Here is a 25,832-nt window from a genome sequence, read left to right as displayed (position 1 = left end):
TGCATGGCAGCTGACGAACAGGCAAAAGCACCTAAAATGTAAAATTAATGTAAATTATTTATTCAATAAATATATATGTATACATAGATCTTTTTCACGGTTAAAAGTGTTGGATCCTAAACATGTCATGTGATCTGCTTGCTCCAATAGCACTTATGATAGGAATGAGACAATAAGAAAATGAACTGGGTAAGAATTAAAAAAAGTGAGCAATTTTTGCTTCATGACATCACAACACGAAGCAGGATAAAAGCGAAGTCATGTTTTCTGAATAGAAAGATTCAATTACAGATGCTACGTCTCTAAAATCCGTCTTGTCCAGCACTCATTTGTCAACTCATGTGTGATAAGGCACCGTGTCAAAATGATATACATTGAAAAACTGCTTGCTTGTAAAGTCGACTGAGATATTGCACTAAAAGAAAAAAACATATGGCTTTTAAAATCCAACGTATGCATACAGTGTTGCTACGAATTTGCAGCGAGCACTTTCTGGCCTCTCCGCTCTAATCCCCGAGGCCTGAGTTTGTCTTTTGCAAGCAGCAATAATTCAATAAGTGCTGCCAGAAATGGGCTGAGCATTCCACTCTCGATACGCTTAAAATAGGCCAACGTGCGATAAACAACAGTATTAAATTGATTTGTAAAAAATGAACGCTTTGGAGTAAAAATGACTGAGGAGCCACGTCGGATTGTACTACCACAGTCGCCTGGGTGATTGCCGTTCTCTGCTTTACATTTTCTGGCCCAGCTTTGCTTTCTGTGGAGGAGAGATGAGATTTTCATCAGACAACTCAAGAAAAAAAAAAAAAAAGCAGAGTAGAGTAGCAGGAAAAAAAAAAAAAAACGATGACGTACGATGCCAGTTGCATGTTTGGGTTTGACGTTGTAGGATGCTTTTTCCTTGGCCTGTCTGAAACACTCTTCTGCCATCTTCAACCTAAAATGCAGGAGACAAATATAGAGTAGTAGTAGTATGAGAAAATATATTTCTGGAGAATAAAGTTGACTTGCCAGTGCCAGCGACGTGTGTTTGCACAGCAATCCACAGTGAGGAAAGATTACGATCTTTAATTGCGCGACCACCACCGCGCAACAAAATGCTGCATGATAGCTCAAAGCAAAAGGTCAAAGAGTTCACCCTTTCAAATTTTGTTTGTATTCTTTCCGGCCGAACAAGCCGACCTTTTACTTCGGGCCCTTTGACGAGTATCACCTTGTGATCTTCGTGTGGCATCATGGAGCAATTTGCTTTTTGTTGTCATGCATTGTTATCAGTGTACCCATCGTAGCAGTGGAAACCAAGTGGATGCTGCGTGTGTTCTTTTCATTTCAGGAGTGAGGATCAAGATTTGGGTTATTTCGTCTCTTTTTGCTTCCAACTAGACTCCATTCATGTAGCTAACAAGTTAGCCAATATGTCTTTGTCTTAGCTAGCTAACTAAATCACCTAAGCTTGGCTATTTTAGATACATTCGACAAAGCTCATCTATGCTAACTTGGATCTGGCTATTTATGTAGTCAGTGAGCGAGCGAGCGAGCGAGCGAACAAACAGTCTCCATAGGACCATCCATCTCTCGTACTAATGTGGGTCATGTGTAACTCACCGTTCCTTTAGCATCAGCTTGTTCTGCTTCTTCCAATGTTCTTTAAAATCAGTGGAAAATTCATGCCAAAGTCCGAAAAGAGTGCCGGGCGACGCCTCCTTTTCTCCCGATTTGGGTTTGACCGAGAAGGACGTGCTCAGCTCCAAGAAGCTGAAGGAAGAGAAGAACAAAAAAAAAAAGAAAATATGAACATTCAGACAAAACTATTTGAGCGGGAGATAAAACAAGTCAGTTATGGCAAAAAATTGGCGGCATCAAGCAAATATGCAGAATCAAGACGCTTATCTTGGAATTTGATGCTTTTCAGAAACAAAACAGTGCCTCCAGAACTGACAGAAATTTGTACTTGAGTCAGAAGGCGCTGCAGCGTATCACTTAGCTACGCTAACACAGTGTCTGCTAGCTGGAGGGCTACATCTCGCCAGTCATTCGCAGACAAACAACCAGAAAAAAAGTTCTTATCGTGTCTCTAGATGTAGTGAATGAATTTAATTAAAAGTGGCCAAAGATACAAGGTACCAAAAAAAATATTCCTCAGATAATCAACATGAACAACTCATGGGAAAGATATGGATGAATATGACCAAGTTTCATCCTTGAAAGCTCGAAGCCTCCAACCTTGACGGACACGTGTTTAGATGTTCATGAGGGGAAAAGTGGGAGGGCGGCACGCCGCCGATCCATCAGAACCTCTGGAGCCGCGGCCCGTCAAGGTGTTGAACGGCGAGGCGGTTTGCAGTGGATCAATACAGTGGACAGGTTGGGCTGTCTTTGTTTGGAGTGTGCTGCAGGAACGCATTCCACGCCAGCCGTAACAGAAACCTGGAGCCGAGGCTGTCTCCTCTCGCCCCGCTTAGATAAACAACGCAGACACCGCACAGGGGGGGCCTCCCGTCTACTGAGGCCCCCCGGAACGACGGCCTGCACCTTCCCCATAACCGAGGGAACCAGATGCCCTAAATATTGACAAAGCGGCAAGATTATGTTCCTCTGTGAATATGGTCTTTAAGGATTTGCTGGATTTATCATCCTGTGTTGCCTTTACTTCCAAACTCACAAATCAGGGCTTTGACGCACAAGAGCGGGCCTTATGTAACCTGTGAAATGGAAGAAGAGGAATCACCTACCAGAGAGAGAGAGAGCGAGGTGAAGGAGGTGCGGGAAAATCATGAAGGACAGATCAAGGGCTTACGTTTTTTGAGTGTCTGCCAGTTGTTTCTCCTGCGTCTCCAGCTCAGTTTGGGCTGAAAAAGAGAAAGAAAAGACAATTTGGTGGAAATGAGAGCAAGGAATGCATGCGAGGATGAGATCAGCGGCAGGCGGACTTGTATGTACATGACTTTCACGCCCGCCACCGTCACGGAGACCAACAGTCGTCTTTGCGGCTTTAAGATTAGCACCTGAGAGTATCCAAATCAAGCTGGAGACTGATGAAAAATATTTGATCGATCATGACTTCTTTAAGGGGCATCACCTAATGAGGAACCAAAATCGAAATGGCCATGTAGTAAATCGCTTGACAACAAACCGGTCCCCAATGCACAAAAGACGGGGGCACTGCTGCACTCGTCCAAATTTCAAGCAGGCTAATCTCAGCGGCCATCGGGGTCACTTGCAACGGCGGTGAAGTGTGACAGCCTGGCTGGATGAAGGTTAGTTTATCTCCTTTCTGATCCGCAGGCTGCCTGTTTCCATTGAGAATAAGAGCAACGGCCGATTCGATCCAGCGGTACGTGTTTCCCCCCTCGGTCAGCGGTGCCAGTTGTCTACGTAGCCCCCTCACGGTCAATAAATGTTCGCTAAAGTTGCATGAAACTGTCAATGATCAGACATGTCCTAAAGTCAAGTCTCCTCATGGATTTGTTTTGCGAGGCAGACGTGACAGCAGATAGAAGAGATAATCTTTCCTGGCGCAAATATATGTTCAGCTCTTATCCTGGGAATATCTGGTTGCGATGCGTAATTGAAGCCAGAGCGGCATCGAAAGATCTCGGAGAAACCCGCTGGGACCGACGCAATTCCGCGGTGCTAAATCACCCATTGGACCGCAGTCCCATTCCTGCGGGATGACAGCTCGTCAGTTTATTGATATGATAAATCTGTAAATAATATTAATGTGGCTCAATATCAGGAAGTTGCTTTGTTCCTTGAAAAGAAGGTAAACAGTCACACACGAACATTGTTGAGCGCTCAACTAGCCGTCTTATCTCGCTTGGGTTCTTGTTTTGATGGAACTTCCCATAGCTTTGTGAAAAATTGCTGTGTTGAAAGGCAACAAGGTGACTTTTGACCAGTTCCTAAAACTCTTGACAAAGAACATTTTGGGGGCAGCTTAGAGGATCATTTGCTGGCTGCAGACTGAAGATCGCATTGCAAATTTCCACCAATTCATTTTATGTAGTGTGCTTGAGTTGAAACCGATGGCAGCTGATTTATGCGCCAGGCGTTGGACTGGACGCCATCACATTTTAAGATGCATGTAAAGGCAAAGGTTCTTGCCTTATCTGAGTCCAAATTTGTTGCTTTTTATATGAGGTAAATAGAGGACATGACCTATATGGTAACTGAAAATATTCGTATTGCTAACTAATGTATTAAGTGGGTGGAGCTAAAATGATGTTTTTCACATCAACTCAGGTTAGTGCTGCCCTAATGTTTTGCTGGAACTGATGAAAACCACTTCTAAGATAACCAGAACAGTCCAGATTGATTCAATGCCCTGAGAATTAATAAAGACGGTACCGTAATTTGGTACCGGATTATCAAGCACAGTCTCGATGAATCTGTCTATTTGGAGAAATGCCTGGATGGTTTTCACTAATGAGTTGATCGCGATTGACCTTTGATTCAACATCCATACGTAAGGCGCAGCACACTGTCATTTTTTTGAGAAACGGAAAGGATCTTAAGTGCGTATTATAGTGTGAAAAATACGGTAGCTATATTTCATTTCAAATTGTGGAAAATCGAATTTCATGGATATGATGGACATTTCTTTAGATTTCAAATGGAAAACCATCTGGGCAACATGGTGGACTCAGGGCTAGCACGTTTGTTTCGCACATCTGTCTCACAGTTCCGAGGGTCGGGGTTTGAATGCCGGGCCATTTACATTCGTCCCCGTGCTTGTACTCTCGAAAACTAAATGTCATTGAAGATTATAAATTAGCCATTTGGATGAATGGGTTTTTGTCAGAGTATGTATCTCCATTTTTTCAGATTTTATTATTACACAGAAAACAAAACAATTTAACATAATAATTTAGCAATATGATGGCCAAAACATCCAAAATGTCGAGTAGAATGTAAGCGATCCCGTCCTCTCATAATCTGGACGTCTATCAGAAACAGATTATCCGACAAGGCCCAAAGATTGAGCATCAAAGAGTTTGTGAGCAAAATGGAGCGAGACCAAACAAGAGATTTCTAACATGTCCGCTTCCACTATTATTCTGTGGTTAGTTTCATGGTCAGAAAACAAACAAAGGCGGTTTCAAACTATGGAGCCAGAAACAGTTTAACCCCCGGGTCTTTTAGAGATTAGCAAAATAACAAAAAAAATATGACATTTGGCTCTTTTCTTGTTTTGTTTTGAGTTTTCTCCCCCCGCCCCTCCCCTCTTTCTACCGCCACAGTGGCGGAACCCCAAGAATCTCGTCTGGAGCCATGCGAGCAAAACTTCCACGCTTGCAATCGTCTCTCAGAGGAAAAAGCTTGTCATGTGAATCAAAGTGGGAGCTCCCATATTTCTCTCCACAACCCAGAAAGGGAGCGCAGGAGAGCGGCGACGGAGGGGAGCGAGTGGTGGTGGGGAGGGGAGTAACGGAGGGCGCCAGGAGCTTTCATCTGCAGACTTTCTTTCAAAAACGGACGAGCGAGCTTTACCGCCGAGCCACATGTGCTCCGCGTTATACTTGCTCATTTGAATACAAAAGCAGGCGGTGCGAAGCCTGTGGCGTGTTCCTTCCGAGAGATTGGTCACAGTCACTTAAACGTCGCCTGGGTCAAAGCCAACACAAGACAAATACATTTATTGTTATGTAAAGAGGCAAGGCCTGCAATGTAGGACGATGTTTTGCTGCTGTTGCGCAACAAAAGCGACACGATAATCCTGCAGCATCCCTATCGGAACGCTTATGATGTCACCGATACGGCTGTCCTGATTCGGAGGCCCCTTCAAATGCAGCCTTCTTGATACTATTTTTATTGCAGGATGAATTTCAACCATCCTTCATGCCCGTAAAAGTGTGATTAAACATTGACTCTACCGGTAGATCAAATATGTCTCATCTAAATAGTTCCAGTTTGGTAGATTCTGGGTTTTTTTTGTTTTTTTTTTGGTCAGGCCGACAACACATCTGAATGACACGTGGCGGGTGGGAGAAAAAAATTATATTATATTAAAAAAAAAAAAAAAAAATCTGCTCTCAGTTTTTGGACTTTTCCTCTAATCTTTGATTTCCCCGTGAGATAGCGGCTCATTTGAACATTTATTGAAGCAAAACCATGTGAGAGCACGGCGATGGAAAAATACTTTTAGTCGAGATGAAATGTGACACTGAGTCAACAAGCTGGTTTTTGGAAAATGGATCCTGCTGGTTACAATAACCACATTATTGACAAAGTGAGAGCAAGTCACCTTGGCTGACAAAGGCGTCCATCTTGTCCTTGAAGGGCTGGAGGTTGTCTTCAGAGGACAGCTTGCATACTTTTTCCATCTCTCTGGAGCACGCTGAAAGAAAAAGATGAGGTCACTGTGAGGATGAACACATGTCAGACTAAATATAGAAAGGTGAAGTTCCTTGCTGTTATGATTTTTTAATGATTGAAATGTTGGGGTCGTAGAGGTGAAAAACAGAGACAAGGTATTCCCAAGCTCCAAGACCAGGAAGTGTTAGCTGTTGATTGCTAGCTTGTCCATTTTGTCAGGCCATTAACTAGTTCATGCGTTTACAAAATTTCAGTCTAATAAACAAAAAAGACATACAACGTGTATTCGGTTACTTACCAATCATTTTTGTTTCTCAGATCACAAAGTAAAGTGATGTGTATGTGCTTTTTGATAGACGGAAAGAAGTGCTAAAGCTAACTAGCTTGAGCTTTCACAACACGTGACACGACCTTATTACATGCACTGTTAATAAAAGAGGAAAACTATTTTTAGTAAAGATTATTATTATTTTCAAGTCAGTGTGATTCACTCTTCACCACTTATACATTTTAACATAAAAAAAAAAACATTTTTTGGCAAAGTGTATCACGCAAGCTAATTGGGTTAGTCTCAAAGGCGCATAAAACATCCCAGCGAGCAGACTTTGTTTGGGGAATCGACGATGGAGACATACTCACACTTTATTATTTGCACAAAAATACGTACATTCGTAACCGTCGGCGGACATGTCAGTACTTGGAAAGTGCTGCCGAGTGCTCAGAGCAAGAGATTCGACCCGTTTCCCAACAGCCGCATTCGTTAGGTCTTCACCTCCTTGTCAAAGCGCGAGCCAAACTTGCTTCCAGAGATCTTGATCAATCAATGAAATTATTTTTCCATGTGTTTGATCGAGGTATGGCAATTGCCCCAGAGGGAGGCCGCAGCCAAAAGCAAAGTGAATTTAGAGCTATAGATGATGAAGATGTCACAGTATATTAGAAAAGTTTAAATCTTCCTATCAGACATTGAATTTATTTCTTGAGCAGTTTACAAGCAGCGAAAGTAAAAGCAGCAGCACATTATGCATGCTGATCTCAATTTCACGAGGAGCTCTGCTGAACCCACGGGGGTCCCGTCCTGAACCGCTCACATCTGTTTCTGCTTGTCATCTCGACAACAACCAGATGTTATCTGGCGGCCGACACACCTCCGCCAATCCGACGGCGGCCGTAGCACGCTCAGCTTCGGAGAAAATGAGTTTCCGTTTCCGTGCGAGAAGTTATGTTAAAGGCCTCGTGCATAATTCATGGCGCCACATGTTTCCTCACGCGTCGCCCGTAAACAAATAACACCTTGGGGGTCGAGTTAAGCAGCTGGGGGGAAAAGTCCGGGCCCTTCCGAAGCGGGTCGGCGGACCTTAGGTGGGGGTGACCTCACCGGTCAGGTCTCTCCGTAACTTGCGCAGATCCTTGTCAAAGTCCTCAAACTTCATCTGGGAGGCCTGGAAGAGGTCGTGCGGCTCAGGTAGAGGGTAGGGGCACGTCTCTTTTCCGGCGTTCTGGAGAAGCACAACACACGCATTGACGCAGGGAAGCACCAAAAAGGCTCCCGGACTTGGGGAAGGCTTCGCTTGTATACATTATGAGCACCGAGCCAGATTGATGCAAATGTTCTAAACGTGTACTTAAGTACAATTCAAACAAATCTCAGAAGATATATTTGAGTTTGCAACACATTAAGGAGCATTTAAGTTGGGCAAAAGGAGGGAAAAATCATCATGATCCTCTTCATCACTGTCACTCCAAGGCCATTATGAATTCTGCGAGCATGTAATGCAGGTTGATCTTGGCAACCAGAACTCGGAGCCTGAGTTCATCTCATCTGGCGAAAACTAATTATTTACACCAGCGCCTCGTTAGATGCCGTGCCAGCTCACGGACGACCGGTTTGAACGAAGCCAGGCCGGGAGATGAAGAGCGAAACGCAGAGACAGAAAATCAGCCGGGGTAGGAGGAGGAGGGGGGAGAGATTTCAGTTTGCCGTATATACGGAAAAGAAAAATAAATAATTTGATAAAGGATAAGTCATTGTATCCTCTGGCGAGAGAGGAGATGAAAAGAGGGCTCTGGAAGGATTTCTGAGGGAATCAGGCCCGAACGGAAAAGCCATTCAAATAAACAGAAATGAAAACATACCTCATCAAAGTGCCTCAGATAGTAAGCAACCACGTAGGACAAAAGACTCTGGGAGTTATCCTGAAAGAAAGGAAAAGACCTCCGTAAATAAACCCAAAGCCTTTATTTATTAATCTAATCATCTCGGAGCAGGACGTTTCAATTTGTGCCTGGGCGCCCAGGAATAGAAACAACGGCCTCAGGAGGGGAGCATCAATCAGGACGTTAGGCGAACAATGTAACAACACGCTTGGCCGGCTGTCATAATTCAGAGAGGGATGTTCTTTATGGACGCGCCGCAAAGGATCGCGGCCTTATATGGCGGCGCCAAGGGCACACGGGACCTGCTGTGATATTGAGCGAGACGAGTAAACACCCCGGCCTCTCCTCCGAAGCTCTGCAGCTCATGCAAGTTCCAAGACCGGACTCTAATTCCAGGTTGAGGGAGCCGCCGGAGGTCAAGATTTTCCGATGACTTTCTCTCGACTATTTTTATCTTCGGCCGAACCTCCAAAGTCGAACGCAATCTGTTGTTCTTGAGATCTTTTTGTCCAAATCAATATTGTAATCAATAATACAATCAACAATTAACATAGAGTGCTTCCGATATGATATAAAACCATTTAGCATTTGGCTAATTTAATTTTTGCATGACACTAATACTGAAGTATTGCTCATCTTCTTTTAAGCAAGCACTTAGCTGTGTTGCCATTTCTCTACCTATAATTACCATATTTTTTTTCAAACTATGACTAAAGTTGGACACGTATGCTGCACTGGTTAGTTCGTGCCTTATATATATATGGGTAACATTCAACAGAGCAACACAAAAAATACTACCCGAAAAGTAACGTCGATTTTTTGGGCATTTTTTCTAGAAATGTCCAATTTCAACAACTTTTGATTTTTCTTTTTTTTTGTTATTTCCCATACCATGAAAATATTCCCCTTTTCTCGTAAGCACTTACGCTGCTCTTGACGTCCTTCAGCTTGGGCAGAATGTCCAAGGTGAAGCCATCAGCCTGCCCGCGGGTTCGATTCCCTCCATTCATGAAGTTACCAAACGCCAGAACCAGACCCAGAACCTGCAATACACACTTGCCACTCTGAAGAGACTGACGCAGGTAGAAAAAAATAAAAGTCAGACAAGCAAATGCTGATTAAAAAGGGAATAAATGAAATAAAAGAGCTCACTTTGCATGTTCTTTGAAGAATTTCCATTTTGCGGGCAATGGAGGTGATGCATTCATAAAAAGTGGACTGGAAAAGGATGCAGAAGACCCTTTCGGAGAAGTTGGGGATCTCCGATAACTGCAAGAGGAACCTGAAGAATTGAAGCATGTTTGCTTGGATTCACTGAAGAAGCTCAAGTAGCAAATAGCCCACAGCGGCACGCTCGCTCACTGCTCGGGCTTGTCCAGTGGCTTTGCGTCCGCCTTGTCTTGCGCCGACTTCACGTGTTTCCGGATGCTCTCCATCTCATCATTTTGGGCTCGCTGAATGATGGAAAAAAAAAGTGTTATAATTCAAAGCAAATGGGTCGCAAAGTGGAGTACTGGATCGTTGGCCAGTTCCAAGTCCTTCAAGATATTTTGTACTGTAAAATTCAAAACAGCTTTTCACTAACAGAAGACAAAAGATTCACCTGGTTGTTTAATTTCACCCTTGATGGGTGTGCAGGTGCACCGACACGTTGCTTTAAGAACATAAAAGTGGCGCTCCACCTGTTGGACCTTGCAGGGGACTGGCCTTCGCGGCGGCCATCAAAAAGGAGCATCAAAGGCTGAGAGGGCCCGATTAGTATTCCGCGCAGCGTCGCCTCCTGCGGGCGAGGGCGAGCTCTCTGTCGCCCTCCTCTCGAGACGTTTTCAAGTGTAAATATATTTAACCCAAAGCAGATCCCTCAAAGGGCGGCGGCGCGGTCCGGCGCTGTTTGGCATAATTGGGGACAAGTAGGCATTAGCGTGTGATCTTTGAATTGCAAGGGCATGTTGCAACGCTTGTTAGCATGGCAAATCCAGTCCCATGTGGAATATCAAATGCAAAGGAATGTTGGACGATGTTCCGCGATGCCAGATTTGGAGCGCCAAGTGGTATTCATTACGCGCTTTTCCAGTTCTGGGCAAAAGGGAGCCGACGACGGCTAATTCTCTCATTTATGTCACTCACGTTGCCGTTTATGAGAGAATACTTTCCAAATGAGCGCGGCTTTAATGTCATAAACATATAAAGACATCCCGAGCCGCACGCTACGAAGAGGCGATCATTAAAAGATCGTACGGCCGCCAGTGACCCGCGTGACATTTTGCTACCGTCAGCGCTCTGAGTTTCAGACCAGCCAGCCAGTCTGGGCCCAGATTACGGCTTGTGATATTGCGAGCCTTTTCCCGCTATCACTGCGAGCCCCTTTTAATGGCTTATTGTTCAAAGCACAGGAGCGACTATAATCCGCAAGATCGCAGACTGAGCGACTCTACGCCCGCAGAAAGGGAGAAAAAAATAGAAGAAAAATCCATCAGTGTGCCGGGTTTCAGTTTGTGCTGAGGAAAGTGAGGGAGCGCTGCGCTGCCTTCTCTTTCGCGAGCTAGCGAGCGAGGGCGTAACCATTAGAAGCCCCCTCGCATTCCTCAAGACAGGCTGACTGTGCTGCCAACTGTGGTTTAGGGGTCTGGAGACCCACAGACAGGATGGAGTCTCGCAATACAAAAGGGAAACAATTTGGCTCCTCCACTCAATAACACAGCCTAAGGCGGCGAAGGGGAGGGGAGGGGCGAGAGGGCTTCCAAATCGTGGGGTGAGCGAGCAGTTGAGAGGTAAGAGGAGGCTCTTGACATGTCGGTTCGAAACGGCAGCTTGCCTTGTTTCCGTCGTCGACATGCAGCGGAGTCGCGCTGCCTATTTGCGTTTCTTTTTCTATCACCCCGAAGCCCTTTTCACACTGCACTTAGCCGTGTGACCTAGCCAAACAAGTTTCTTGTCTATGTGGTCAAGGTCAGCCGCCACGGAATGGAGCGTTGCTAGGAGGTTTCATACGGCCTTGGCGGAGAAGCAATTCAGAAGGTTTTCACAGCATCTTCAAACCGGAACACGTGCTCATGTTTAGAACCCGCTCTTTATTGTTTGGGCTCCCAATGAATACTTTTATTGTCAGAGCAGTGAAACGTGCCAATGATAGGCATCAAGGTAAATATTCTGGAGGCACAATGCGCTCGTCAGTGTCCTCGTTAATCACTTTGACGGAATGGGGGGGGGAGGGGGGAGTCGATCAGATCCAGCGTGACAAAAACATATTTAGCGTGTTAAATCATGGCTCCCCTATTCTGGCCCACCCGTCACATCACACGCTTTGCGGCGAGCCGCTTTGCTTTGGTGCCTAATGCCCGTGTCCTTTGGTTCAACCCGTTACAGGGGAGGCAGGAAACGCCACATCTCAAGTGAAAAATCTCTTTGCTGCAGAGTGGCGTGGAGTGGAAAAACATGCCGCGGGATTCTGGAAACTCGATGGCCTAAATTGATTTCTCCGTTTTTGCAATCAAAGGACGGCAATTGTGCGAATTGTGGTTTCGCAAGTTAAAACAAAAAAAAATGCTGACAGCTGACGGTCGCCTGCTTGAATCACATCTCACCAAATCCTTCTCGGGTTCCCTTCTGCCAGTTTTTGTGTCGACGGCGTGAAATGTGGCAGCATGTCGCAAGCGTCGTTATCAAAATAAAAGCTCGAAGGAAAGAAGAAGGCGGGAAACTCTTCCGTTGCCTTGTGCCGCTCGCCTTTGCGCGTTGACGGGAAAGCGCAGAAATGTTTACAGCTTCAGATTGATGACCTAAAGCGCGAGACTTGCCCATCTTTCTCTTCCAGAGAAAGACAAGACGCGAGCCGTCTCAGAGCAACCGTGACACCCTCCGATGTTTTGGATACTCACGTTCTCATAAAGCGCTTGCAGGGTCTCCAGATCCACCACAGTGTTGTCCATATTGAGGACAGCTGAGGGAGGAAGGAGAAGGCATTAAAAACAGCAAAGCAAGATTCTCTGTTGGTACCAAGGAACCATGTTGATGTAAGCTCAGCAGCTTCATTTAAACAAAAGTAGTGCTTTGCAGCTATCACGTGGCAACTCTGTGCCAGGGAACTTTGTCAAAGTGAATTGAGGAGTTCCAAGGCTAATCTGTTCGCCCCATAAGACTTGATCTATAAATCTTGAAATGGTCTCGGACCAAAATCCGGACCCCTCAGGTCGTCTAACCAGAACCAAAGCCGCAAAGAACAACATAAATACAAAAGTCTTCGAAATGTGTCAGTGCTACGCTGACGTGCGTTTAAACTCACGTGTTTGAATTCCTGCCGTCGCCTTTTTGTCTCGGGCGCCGGCGAACATTAATCCTTTCAAAGTAAATGTTTAAAAACAAACACGGCCTCGGGCTCGACGCTGTTGAGGCCGGCCTGTTGGCGCTTCGTGCGCATCATCGCTCAGTTAAACACTCATCTCTGTTACGTTCACAACCTAGACCCCGTACACAACGAGACCTTCTGATACTGATTTTTTAAAAATTTTTATGGCTGGAACAGATTAAAGAAATGTTCATGTATTCAAATGGAGAAAATTCAAGTGAATTTTGGGGAGTTGCCATAGTCAGGAAATGTCTTGGTACAAGCTGTCTTGTACCCATAATAGGTCCTCTTTAAAACGGCCGTTTTATGAGGGGAACACTTTGAACTTTAGAATAAATTATTCCAAATATATAATTGATGTCATTGGGGAAGCTGGTTTTGAAATTAAAGGTTAAGGATCGTGGTCGTGCCAGATTGAGGTACGACTTCGAGAGAAGCGCCTCGGGCAACTGGTGCAATCGGATCTGCCAAAGTCTTTCGCGTTGGTCTCGGCCATCTCGTTCTCCTAAAGAGTTCTTTTTGACCCTTGGTTGCTGCTGTTTCTCGCTTGCACACAGCATTTGGTTTTCATTCAAACCAAATTGGAATCTGGCAGGTTGTTTTCGATGAAAGCACGTTTGCGCGGATTGCGACACGGATGGAGCGCCATGTTGAAATGACGGCGGACACGAGACAAACAACAACAGCTGCGCGTGTTGACCGGTCGCCCGGAAACAGCGACGACGTAGACCAGGGAGCCGGCTCAACGTGTGAATCAGAAGTGCTTGAGATGTCCAAACGATGACAGCCGGCGCCATCTTTATCGCCGGCTAATAAAGCGCATGATTCACGGCGTCAAAAGTGACAATTACTTGAGCGCGTCGACAGGGCCTCATTTCCCCATCTCACGAAGATCAATTACATCTTGGGAACATTTTCTTATGAAAGTAGCAATTTTTGCCAACGACTGTTTTGGAACGACACAAGCATTCATCCAGCCGTGACGGCTGACTAACACACGCTTCACAAAAGCTCTTGTATCTTTTCAATCATCTTGATCTCTGTGATATACGGACGGACGTTTCCAATCAGCGCTAATGGCGCGCTATGCTAACAGTTGTCCTAACATTGGAGATGAACGACGATGCTGATGAGCTTGGCCCTCGCATGCCCTCCGGCGCCGACCTCGGACGGATGACCTCACGTTCCACACAAAAACTGTGGAAAGGCTTCCCGGGCAACGACATGCTTCAGAGTTAATTACGGTCACCCAAAATGTGAAGCATCTACAATTTGTTGTTGAGGAGAGCCGGTGTTTAGACACGTCGATGAGTGACGACGGCGGAGCAATCAGAGACAAAGTCAAACAGGAAGAAAGTCCGTTCTCGTCATCATCTCCGGGGTGACGTCACTCGGCTTGACAAGTCAGAGAAAAGCAGTCGCACGATTATTGGAGGGGCTGAAACCAAAAGGAAAGTGCAAAACTAACCCTAGCCACCGGCGGCCATCTTGGGCTGCTACTCGCTACGCATGCCAAACTGGAATACATTGATTCCTCTGCTGCGTTTTCATTTTTCGTCTCTATGTCAACAAGGCCAGTGAGATTCATTTTTTTTGTATGTTTGATAATTTTATTACATGAGAACATGACTCACCATTGTGGATGTCCTTCATGTCAAGATGGATGCTGGACATCAGGATACCGACAGCTTGAGAACGCTTGTTGCTCAAAAGCTTCACTACCTACCAGGCAAAAAAAAAAAAAAACAGACAAATGTCAAGTGAGCATAACAGAAGAAGAAAAACAAACGAGTCCAAGCCTTTAATAATTGACATGTTCCAAAAGACATGATCATGACCAATTTCCTTGTGTGGCAGCGCACACAAGCCTGCTAACCACAAACATTTATATGAAATTATAATGCTGTCTTGTTGATTGATGACTTCTCAATTTACTTTACCGCCACATCCTCTCCATCAACCATCTCCCAACCGTAGAAACAGAAAAAGTTTTGAATCTCCTGTTATGATCAGCAAACCAACACAAAGATTGTCGTAAGGTCACGTTGAAGAGAAGACAAAAATGAAACTTCTTGAATAATGAAGAAGTTCCAATTATTTTGCTTGGCTCACTACAAAAGCATCGGGCTCAGACGCATTTCTTGTTGTCCAAAAGCAGTGCCGTGCCACCGTGACCGCTGAGATCCAACAGGCCGCATCTATCAATCTGTCTCTCCGAATTTACTCATTTGTCCCTTTGAATTTGTCACTCGTTGTGCCTCTGAAGGCTAAGCGCTTTAGATGGCGCAACCATGTGGTTCAAAATGTTCAAACAGAAGAAAAGAGGACACGACGTCGAGCCCCATGCTTGCAAATGTTTGGCTGCATGACAGCCACATTCTGTACTTGCTCTGCTCACAGCGAGTGATGAGCTGAAGATTAAAGTGATTTAAAGTCCACTTAAGTGTTCTCAGACCTCCTTGATCAATTGAAATAAAAAAGAACAGAGGACGGACACAAAAAAAGAATTCAAAGCTTTTGAGATGAGACGGCAGACGAAAAGAAGTCAATTTGACCTGGGGGGGGGGGGGTTTCACGCCGTAAATGTTCAAGGAAGCTTCCAACTTTCACTTCAACGGAAAGTTTCGGGGAGATGTTCACATGTCGGTTGGAAGTCACCCAGCCCCATGAAATCATTTTCATTCCCGAAAACCGCATTTCCGCTTCGCAAACTGTCAGAGGATTCCTCACGGACGGGAAAAGCACTTCCTCGGAATAATATTATTTGTGCTATTCACATCATTTAGCTGTTAAATGCATTCAACATACAAATCCTGACAAGAACATGTTTGCGTCGGAGATCAAACATTTCTTCGCCGGCTGATTGATGGACTAGCATGAAGTGTGCTGGCAAAGCGAGACAGACGCTCTGGTCCACAAAAGTGAATCACGCAGTGAGCACAATGGGAGGAACCGCATCATGAAATACGGCTCCCAGGCTTCGATCCCCAAAGCCCCCCCTCATCCCCCCACAAGGAGTCATCGCCACCGCGAGGTTTCTTTCCGCCGCACGCGAAATACTGGCCGGCCGCCATCACATGGTCGGGCGGGAGTCTGACGGGAGCCAGAGCTCACGCCACATAATAAGTGTCTGCCTGGAAGCACGCCTCAGTGGGCTAAGCTAAGAGCCCTGAGGGATCCCCAAACATAGGCATCCATACCTGCTTGGCTTTGGACTTGCTGATTGTGTCAGAAATGGGCTTTTTCTTCTCTTTGACAGCACTTTTGGAGAAGAGATCCACAAATTCTTCAAAGTCCACCGTCGGTTCTTGAATTTTCTCCCAAACTAATGAAGCGCTCTGCCTGCAGACAGACAGAAACGCTGTTTAGTGAAAACATACAAAAGCTCTCACTAGCTCAGTTTTAAACATTTCCCACAGCACTGTTGGCCTAAAAACCTTTTTGAGTGTCTGTCACAAGAACCAAGAAAGAACCACTCAAAATTTCTGCACAAATCTGGAGGAAAACCTAATCTGAGATTGGAGCCCAAATTTATTTTAAGAACTACCTCACTGGGGAGTAGTCAGCCTATTTTTAAATCCTCCTCTAATGTTCCTAAGTTGACTTAGGAACCAAATTGTGTTGCCCGACAATTCATTTGCGGTCGCGGCGCCTGGACTGCATCACATTCATTTTCCGCAAGGTTGAGCATCACCATCGTACGTGGCAGATGTTTATCTTAAGTGGACAAGTTTCCTCTCTCCTACGTGGAGAAAAGCTCAGTGCCAGCGATGCCTATCTGTCGCTGTGCTCTTACTTCTTAGCGTGCAGCTGAATGCGCGTCCAGTAGAGGGGCTTCATTGGCTTGGGGGGCTCAATCATGGCCTTGGCAGGAGCGGCTTCCTGGACCGCAGTGGAGATCCTGGGGCCCGCTGGTGGTGGTGGTGGGAGTGGGGGGCCGAGGCCCGGGGGCGGTGGTGGAGGAGGGGGGCCCATTCCGGGAGGCGGCGGCGGCGGTGGGGGAGGAGGAGGTGGAGCTCCAAAACCGGGCGGCGGTGGTGGTGGTGGTGGTGGAGGAGGAGGCGGTGGCGGGGGACAGGATCCAAGTCCAGGTAAAGGAGGTGGAGGTGGTGGAGGGGGGCAAGATCCAAGTCCAGGTAAAGGTGGAGGAGGCGGCGGCGGCGGGATCGTCTTGTTCTCCTGTCTCTGCTGGCACGTGCAGACAAAGCTCACCTCGGGTTTGGGGAGGCTGGTGCTTATGTTCGACTTCAGCCCGTCTCCCAGCGGCGAGGTCTGGACAAACACCTCCCGGCCCCTGCCGTCATCCCCGCCGGCCTTTGTCGAGGCAACCTGCTGACTCTGCAGCACGGCCATCTTCACGCGAAGGTCCAGGATGGTCTTCTCCAGCTGGGAAATGACACCACCTTCGTCCTCGGAGGACGACTGACCTGACTTCAACCTGCTGGGCTCTGTCTGTTAGCGCACAAAAAAAAAAAAAAACCCCATGAAAATGTTAAATCAAATATACAGCGCACTGCTTCCATTCATCAGACCAAACCGAAGAACACATTTTACAACATTTATGAAAGAAAAACAAATCAAGTCAGGCATTCAACTGAGGAGACTCATTTTTTTTTCTGTTCAGGAATGCTTTTAGAGTAAATCACTTGACAGAGTAATCCAGAAATAATGATTTGCTTTAACATTTCACATTTTATGTGTGTCTAGTAGCACCTTTGAAAATTTATGTATAACACTAATGATATCTAAGCCTTACAAACATATCAAGAGCTTCAACCATGCATAAAATGATTTGGTAATTTGCACTACTGTTCATTGGGGACAGATGTGCCATAAATCTCAAAGACATGCTCCCAGCACATGAGAAAAAAGAACACATCCAAGTTTGGTTGTTCAAATCCACGGCATTCCGTGGATGTTGACTGAGGGACTTTTCTGGACACATCATCTATTATCTCACATATCAATCCCAAATACCCCGATCTAAAAAAAAAAAAAAAAAAAAAAAAAAAAAAGCCGAGTGTAAGCTACGTGCAGGTCAAGCAAAGCCTCCAACGTCTCGGCTCCATCAGACCTCATGGCTCCAGAGTGGATGAGAGGGATAGCTGGAGATTTGACCCCAGAGACAGTGAGTCTCTCTGGTTGGGCCTCAAATGAGGCAAGGGGGGGCAGGGGGGTGGGGGCTGCTACCGCAACACTTTAGTGTGCGGTAGCAGCAGCCCCCCTCTGCTCACATACTTGAATGGAAAGAGAAGCCTCTTATTTATTCCTTCTCCTACTAAACAAGGAGGTCCGATGTGCTTGGTCAAGTGAGACAAGCCTGGCCTCTGGTGGCGGCTTTTGGAACTCGCTCCCATTTAGAGAATCAGTGGACGGCAAACGGTCGGTCACGTCCCAATTGGATTCTACAAACCTGAGGGTGAGACGGCACCGCTGACTTGGCCTTCAAAGCTACTTTGGAACTCGGCGCTCTGGCTGGTGTTCTGCCGCCGTAGAGCTCCCACAAGTGCGATGACACCGGCAGCCCCACGGTGGCCCAGGTGTACAGTTGCTCCGCCTGCAAACAGGTGAGACTTTTTACAATGTCAAACAACCTGGAAACAAATGACGACCCAGTCTGTTTGCTTTAACTGAGGATGGATGTAAATGACACAAAAAAGAAATCCAAAAACAAAATGGCTTCCTTTAAAGGGATGTACAAGGAGTACCGTAATTTCCGGACTATAAGCCGCGACTTTTCCCCAAAATTTTGAACCCTGCGGCTTATAGTCAGGTGCGGTTTATATAAGGTTTTTTTTCGTGATTTTTGTGATGACTTGATCACTTTTATACACTCGTAAAAAGGCTGTGGACCACTGTTGTGCGGTATCTTGAAGAAAAAACAACAACAAAAATACTATTTTGAAACACTACTATGGCTGCTGCTTATTCTCGCTGTGTTGCTTGTGACTATTATGAGCTTTAGTAGGAATGCACGCTAGGTGACCTGCGTCAAAGGGCTCTATACCCTTTCTCTTACTCTGCCATGTGACTCAGAGATTACACAAAGCAGTGCACACTTCCGTGTTGCTGCGGTACTACTGCTGCATCGCAGGCAATGTTTAGAAAGACATGTTGAATTATTTTATTAAAACTTTAAAAAGGCTTTCTGTGTACTGTCTTTCTTTGTAAAAAACTCATGTGCACGTGCGGCTTATAGTCCGGTGCGGCTTATGTAAGAAAAAAAAACTAAAATATCCCAGAATTTTAGCTGGTGCGTCTTATAGTACGGTGCGGCTTATAGTCCGGAAATTACGGTAAATGAGATTTTTTTTCCCCCACTCAATTACCAGACTCTGCTTCAATTATTTTTACCCAAACGCACAGCTTGTGTCTAATGCCTCCCTGGAGCTAATTAATTTCAGCCACTTATGTTTTATGTCTCCTAAATGTTTCATTTTCCCCCCTTCCTTTTATTAGGCTCACATGATCGACTGTATCAGTATGAATTTAAAAAGAGAGAAAATGGGAATGCACCCCCCACCCTCGATTATTTCTGGCAAAGCTAACTAATGGAATAATGAAAGACTGTGCCGGTACAAACCCCAGACAGAATTTTATTATTTATTTGCTTGGTAAGTGTGGGTTGGCTAAGCTGGCTGGAGGCACGTGGAGCGGTTACATAACGTGGTCAGCAGATGGTTGACGCGAGCATCGCTGATTGTGACCGTGGGAGTGGGCGGCGGAGACGTTTTAATCCAGTCATGCGCGAAACATGGATGAGTGTGTTTCAGGAAGGCCTTTTGTACTCCAAAGAATGTCTTTCCTGAGGGTGAGGATGATGGCAGTCGCACTATTTTTTTCCATTATTGTCAATCGTAAATGAATTAAAAGGGATTTCTGCATAGATGATGGTAATGTACTATTTTGCAACAATCTTTTTGTGATTTTGTCCAGGCTTACGTTAAATGCTGGCTTGGCGTTGCTGGGACAATCCTCCCCGATGTCGCCGAAGGGGTGCAGTAGGCCCCGAGTCAACATTCGCTGACACATCTCCTGGGCCTGCTCCTCGGACGAGCCCTCGTCCTGGTGCATACACAGCCTGTCCAGCAGAGTGCGGCCTGGAGACATGCTAGCGTTAGCAACGGCACAGCAAACAGCTTCGATCCCAAAACGACGAGTAAATGTGAACAGATTGTTTAAAATGGATGAGAGCTGAGAATGTGATAATGAAACACTTGCATGCTAAAACGCCTGCCACTGTGATGTGAAGGTGTTGATGATGTGCCTGCACCTTATCAAGATGCAAGAAAGTACTTATTTTTGTAATTCTGGCCTTCCGGCTACATGCTGTTTGCTTTAAATATAAGCACTGAGGTCTTCTGGAAGCGCGCACCACAAACACACAACACACCGTTTATGGAATTTTCTAATATACGTTATCATTAATCTAGCAGACTTGCCTCTGACTAAATTAAGATGAATAATTATGATTTGATTGGAACATTTAGGTGTTTTAACATACTCTTTTGTTTATGATTGGCTGTATACGTCAACTGAGAGTGGCACACCACTTGAAGCAAGCACTCTCGGCTTCTTATTTGGAGAGCACAGGAGAGAACAATCACAGTCTGAATTCATTTGAATGTGTTTAACATGTGTGCGAGTGGTAAAACAATTTTTTAAGTGATTGTTTGGGAACACAGGATACTGTAATAATTTGAGCAAAGCCTCAATTCCCGGGAGAACTGGAGTTCCGTGAAGGAAACAGAATAATGTCAATTTTTCCTCATGACTGGCTGTTGCAAATAGTTTTGGCTACGCTTCCCCTTCACCGTCCATCCCTCCTCAGGGCTGTGTGTGACCTGGAAAGCTCCGCAAATTCCGCAGTGTCACATGCAGAGCAGACGCAGTAACCGCTACGCAAGACAAATCAGCACACACTCCCGTACACTGAAGGTATTCTCAATATTTGCTTGCTTGTTTTCATAATGCACCTCTTTGTTGACGAAATGTGAAATGACATCGACGTCATGACTCATCAGCGCCACGCAGATAAACTGTCACTTTGGTTTAGCGTCCCCAATGAGGCATTGTGGTTAAATCTGCAAATGTGTGTATTGCCATGGTGTCAATTGTTTTAGGGCACACAAACACACACACTGAGAGCGAGTGGAGAGCAGCTGAGCTCATCTCATGCGTCAGAAGGAGACAAGGTAGCATTGTTTTAATAGACACACACTCAAGAAGAGACTCTCAATTGTTTTACGAGGCCTTCACGTCGAATCAGAAGATGATCATTTTCAGATTTTGGGGAGGCTTCCAGATTGAATTCACAGTGCAATCAAGAGCATTTGTTTTTTTTAACAGTTGCATCATAATAATTTGTCAAATGCTGATTGAGCTGTGTGGTAAATGTTGAAAAAGCAGCACGGCCACACGGATAGAAAGGTCAAATAGCTCATATAATCCACTTTTTTTTTTCTTTGGGAGGGGGGCACTGAAATTAAAAAAAAAAGGTTTAAGGATAAAATAAATAATCAAATGGAATGCTTACATTCTTTGAAACGTCACTATTCTATCAAAACTGTGAATCAACTTTGCGGTGTTAATGAAACGCAGTTCAAAATTTTCTCTTCTCGTACGTGTGAAGACTTTAGGAACACTTTTTTTCTTTTTTTCAGACTCCAGCAAAGTCTTGTGAGTCACATGCTAGCCTTTGTGGAATGACATGAAACGATCAAGTAAAAGCTGATGTTTTTTTTTATCAGATGTATTTTCTTTTTTTTTTATCTGATTTTCTCAGGGGCACTTTGCAAAGCAGATGTCTTGCTTTCTGCTCTACTTCCTGTGGGATATGCCTCAATATTTCATTTATCCACTCTTTAAAGGCACATCTTGGTCTTATGCTAACGACTCAACACGCTCAAGTGACTGATCAAAGTTCCCCAGACTAAGACTGAACTTCCTGAAACTTCAGGTCAACACAATTGTCCCATTTCAATTTGATGATCAAGAAATATTTGGTTTTTGAATGAACCCATTTTTAATAATGTTTGCTCCATTGTTATTTCTATTCCGTCCTCTTGACATCATTGAAAAACCTTCAGCTGTACGTATGTGTTATCGGGACTTACCAGAGAAGATGTCCAGGTAGGAAGCCGTCCCCCTGGAAGACCTTGAGTGTCCATACTGGGCTCTCCTGGAGCCCAGTGTCCAGTACATAGCTCCCTTCTCCACTTGCTCCTGCTCCAAGAAGACGGCTCCATCTCCGGCACCGTCCGCTACGCCGTACCAGTCCTCCGATGTCCCGAGGGGCCCCGCGATGGAGCTGGACCTCTGCTTGCGCCCCCTGACGACCTGGAGATCTTCGGGCTCTCCCGTGTCGGTTCTTCTGGGCACGCAGGGACTGGTGAGAGGAGAACCGATGGGGGAGCTGAGCTGCCTGGTGGTGGTCTTAACGTAGGAGGGGTGCACGGGAGGGTAAAGTTTGACGGTGGACGGGGAGATGGCGGAAGCCGCCCTGGGCGGGGTCTCGGTCGTCAGCAGGCTGATGGAAAGGCTGCTCTTCTTCCTCAGGGAGAGGAAGTCACGGCTGGCGTTGCGGTCCTCCTCCCCTTGCTTAAAAGATAAGTCGGTGCTGCTTGCGCTCTTGTGAGCCCCCGCGGGCGCTGTCACGCCGGCGGGTTCAAGCCGGACACACGGCGCACCTGCTAAATTGCCCTGAGCATTCCGGTTAGCTTGACTGCGCGGAACGGGGCTCTCCAGGTCGTCCTCGGCACTCTCGTAAGAGGACGGGGTGGTGGTTAAATCTGGGAAGCTGAAGGTGCTATTGGTCTTCGGGAAAAGGCTTCCACTGCTCCTCTCCGTGTCCGGCGCAGAGGACGGTCCACTCTCGCTCAGCGAGCCGGGCACGGACCAATCTCTCGGCATGAGCGTGCTTTCATTCTCGGATTTGCCGTTCAAAGCTTGATGCTTCTCGGCCGAGTCTTCACGCTGGACTATGATGGCTTGCTGGATATCCGACAGAAGATCCTCGGCATCAGCAGCGGCCGAGTGGAAACTGTAGATGTCCCCGTCGGATTCCGAGCCGGCTTTGTGGCACGATTCATCCAGGGTAGATTTCCGGCTGCCCGCCGTCAAGCGGCTTAAGTCGCCCTCAAAATCCGACAACGTGGCCATCTCATCGGGTGACAGGCTGGCCTCCCTTCCGGCTTTACGAGTTGCGTGGAGCGACCTTTCGTCCTCCAGCAAAAAGTCCTTGGACAATCCCTTGGCCTTGGAAGTCTTCCTGATCTTCATCCCGGAGAACACTGACACCTTGGAATCCGACTTAGATTTCTTCTTCTCACTTTGTTCCCCTTTGCTGGTCTTGTTGGACTTTTTGGATTTCTTCTCCACTTCCCTCTCTCCAGCCTCTCCATCCTTGCCTCCCGCGTCGTTGCCCGCTTTCTTCTGCTTGGCCTCCTGGTTGCCCATGCTGCGGAGCAGGCGGACCCCCCTGGCTAAGAAGCCGTGCTGCTGGGGTCGAGAGCCGGCATGTGGCCCGGGGTCCTCGCGGGTTCCAACGCCAAATCCCGCCTGCTTACGCAATGCACTCTGAGGCAGCCGTGAGGATGCTGCTGCCGATGACGACGAGAGGAGGCGGAGACTGGCGGTGACGGCCACGGGCTCGCCGCCACCGACGCTCATCCCTCGCTCGCCCCCCCTTCCAGTCAGGGCGCTCTGATCCTTCCTCTCCCACTGCCCCTCCTTTCTCTCCCCATCTGCCCCCCTCCATTCAGGTCTGTTGCATAACGGGCTGCTGTTGGAGCGAAAGCGCCGCTGCTCAGAGGGTAACGCGTTGAGATGCTCGGGAAGACCGGAAATTTGCTGCTGAGCTCCGAAAGACTGCTGCTGTCGCCGTAGGATGCCGGTGGCGCTGCTCTTGCGTTTGTCTTTGAAGGTGCTGGTGAAGAAACTCTCTTTGAGAAAAGGCACTTGGTTCTCCACAGTGTTAATCGTCTGCATGGTAGCCACTGAGGCGTCGCCCTCGGGGGAGGAACCTGCAGATTTGGCAGATGGAAATTGTGGAAAGATAAATTTAGGTTATTCGTTTGATTGGGAGGCCTCATAGGGAGAAATAACGCTAACGATGTGTCAGCTGTATTAACTTCATTTTGTCTTCACTTATAAATTAGTTGACTGATTCTTTTATCACAGACAAATGATTCAGGTTGTTTTATTTACCTGACATGTTTCGCCGTGTACTTTCGCCTTCATCATAGTGTCACACCTACACCAATGTCACTGATGAAGGCGAAAGTACACGCCGAAACATGGCAGGTAAATATCCATCCATTTTCTGAACCGCTTAGTCCCCACGGGGGTCGCGGGCGTGCTGGAGCCTATCCCAGCCGTCATCGGGCAGTAGGCGGGGGACACCCTGAACTGGTTGCCAGCCAATCGCAGGGCACACAGAGACAGACAACCAATCGCACTCACACTCACACCTAGGGACAATTTGGAGTCTTCAATCGGCCTACCAAGCATGTTTTTGGAATGTGGGAGGAAACCGGAGTGCCCGGAGAAAACCCACGCGGGCCCGGGGAGAACATGCAAACTCCACACAGGGAGGGCCGGAGGTGGAATCGAACCCGCACCCTCCTAACTGTGAGGCGAACGTGCTACCCAGTCATTTGTCTGTGATAAAAGAACCAGTCAACTAAGCTAACGATGTGTGTTGACGATATATTGACGATTGATCGGCACTGTTGGAGAAACTTCTGTGTTACACCCCGAGACAAAAAGAGTAGACAAGACAACGCATGGGACAAGACAGGACAGGACATTTTCAACACGCTGGGTGATCACATTCTAAAGCTTAAAATGTTTATTTACACCAGATACCGATCAAATTCTTGTAAAACATACGTAGCAAATAGTGAACAGAATTTTGACGTCAGCTGACATGCCAGGATATAAATAACTGATTTTAACTGACAAACTCTTGTTTTCAAAAATACACTGTACGATTTTGTTCATTTAATTTAACCGTCAGCTGACATGTAAACACAGACGCCAAATGTCAAACAGCTGACTGTAATTTACAAATTCTCATCTCCCAAGCGAAATTTGGTAGCATTGAGCATATTATCGGCCTATTGGGTGTGGTGCACAAAAAGCAGCACTGGCCAACGGCAACGATCAAGATGTACTTTCTCTTTGAGCGTTTCTAAAAGTGACGAAACTGTGCAGAGAAGATGACAAAACAGAACAAATCTTGCAGCCAGAATGTCATATAGGCCCACTGGGGACAATTATCTCAAAGTGTTTAAACCAGGCACTGAAGCTTCCTCCTGAACGCATCGTCCAAACATCAATCTCGTTAAAAAAAACATCAGGATAGATATGAAATCTTACGAAAAGATGAGAGAAAGGAGAGCGAACTTGCCTGGGTGCAGCGTTGGCAGACGGACTGAAGGAAACAACACAAGCGGCTGTTTGTCTTCTGCGAGCCTCTTCTCAGCCGTGGGTCACATGAAGTTGCTATTTGCCTCATCACATGTCTGCTTTGCTTGGTCATCTTCCATGAGACACCCCCGCCCCACCACCAACAACTTTATCGGCAGCCTTGGCTATAAGAACGCAACACTAGTGAAAGAAATAATCCGTTAGGGGCTCGTGTTTCTTAGAAAGTTACGTGACATTGTATAAATTATGAAAACAAGGCATGGAAGCCAGAAAATTGACGAGCGAGTTGGTGCCGTCCCATTAATGAAGACACAGGTGACCCTCACCAATCAGCTGGGAGATTCTTGGACCAAGGCGCATAGTTTACTTTAGAAAAATCTCACAGACCTCGCACAAAGGCCACAAAACGCATATATATATATTTATTCGGGACTGCAATAAGCAAGTTAAGTAAGTTAAATCAAAACAACTGTACGGATTTGAAATGTATGCTCCGTTTGAACATCGAATTCAAATATACCACTAGAGGGAGCCAGTGCGCCGCTCCATAGTTTGAAAAACAATACACTAAAATAACTGG

The 25,832-nt window shown here is 46.3% G+C and overlaps 1 protein-coding gene across 2 annotated transcripts; it reads right to left on the bottom strand.

Moving 5' to 3' along the window:
* Window positions 1–39: 39 nt before the first annotated feature.
* Window positions 40–25,615, bottom strand: fmn2a (formin 2a). Of its 2 annotated transcripts, XM_049736282.2 has the most exons (18): window positions 25,233–25,605; window positions 21,937–23,844; window positions 19,763–19,920; window positions 18,234–18,377; window positions 16,617–17,272; window positions 16,021–16,162; window positions 14,455–14,542; window positions 12,354–12,415; window positions 9,838–9,929; window positions 9,628–9,757; window positions 9,402–9,548; window positions 8,455–8,514; window positions 7,697–7,817; window positions 6,248–6,340; window positions 2,801–2,852; window positions 1,609–1,758; window positions 859–940; window positions 40–760 (listed from the first exon to the last, which is right to left on the bottom strand). In XM_049736282.2, exons 2-18 carry the CDS (start codon window positions 23,807–23,809, stop codon window positions 734–736), a joined length of 4,077 nt encoding a protein of 1,358 aa, XP_049592239.1. In that variant the 5' UTR covers window positions 23,810–23,844; window positions 25,233–25,605; the 3' UTR covers window positions 40–733. The 2 variants fall into 2 exon arrangements, 1 of the variants encoding a protein (XP_049592239.1); XR_011087809.1 differs by lacking the exons at window positions 40–760; window positions 859–940; window positions 1,609–1,758 and having other exon boundaries at window positions 2,834–2,852; window positions 7,676–7,817; window positions 25,233–25,615.
* Between the last annotated feature and the right edge of the window lie 217 nt (window positions 25,616–25,832).

This window comes from Syngnathus scovelli, chromosome 12 (assembly GCF_024217435.2).
Source record: "Syngnathus scovelli strain Florida chromosome 12, RoL_Ssco_1.2, whole genome shotgun sequence".
Classification (NCBI taxonomy): Eukaryota; Metazoa; Chordata; class Actinopteri; order Syngnathiformes; family Syngnathidae; genus Syngnathus; species Syngnathus scovelli.
The sequence above is the reverse complement of the archived record's forward strand: the minus strand, read 5'-3'. Positions and strand labels throughout refer to the sequence as shown.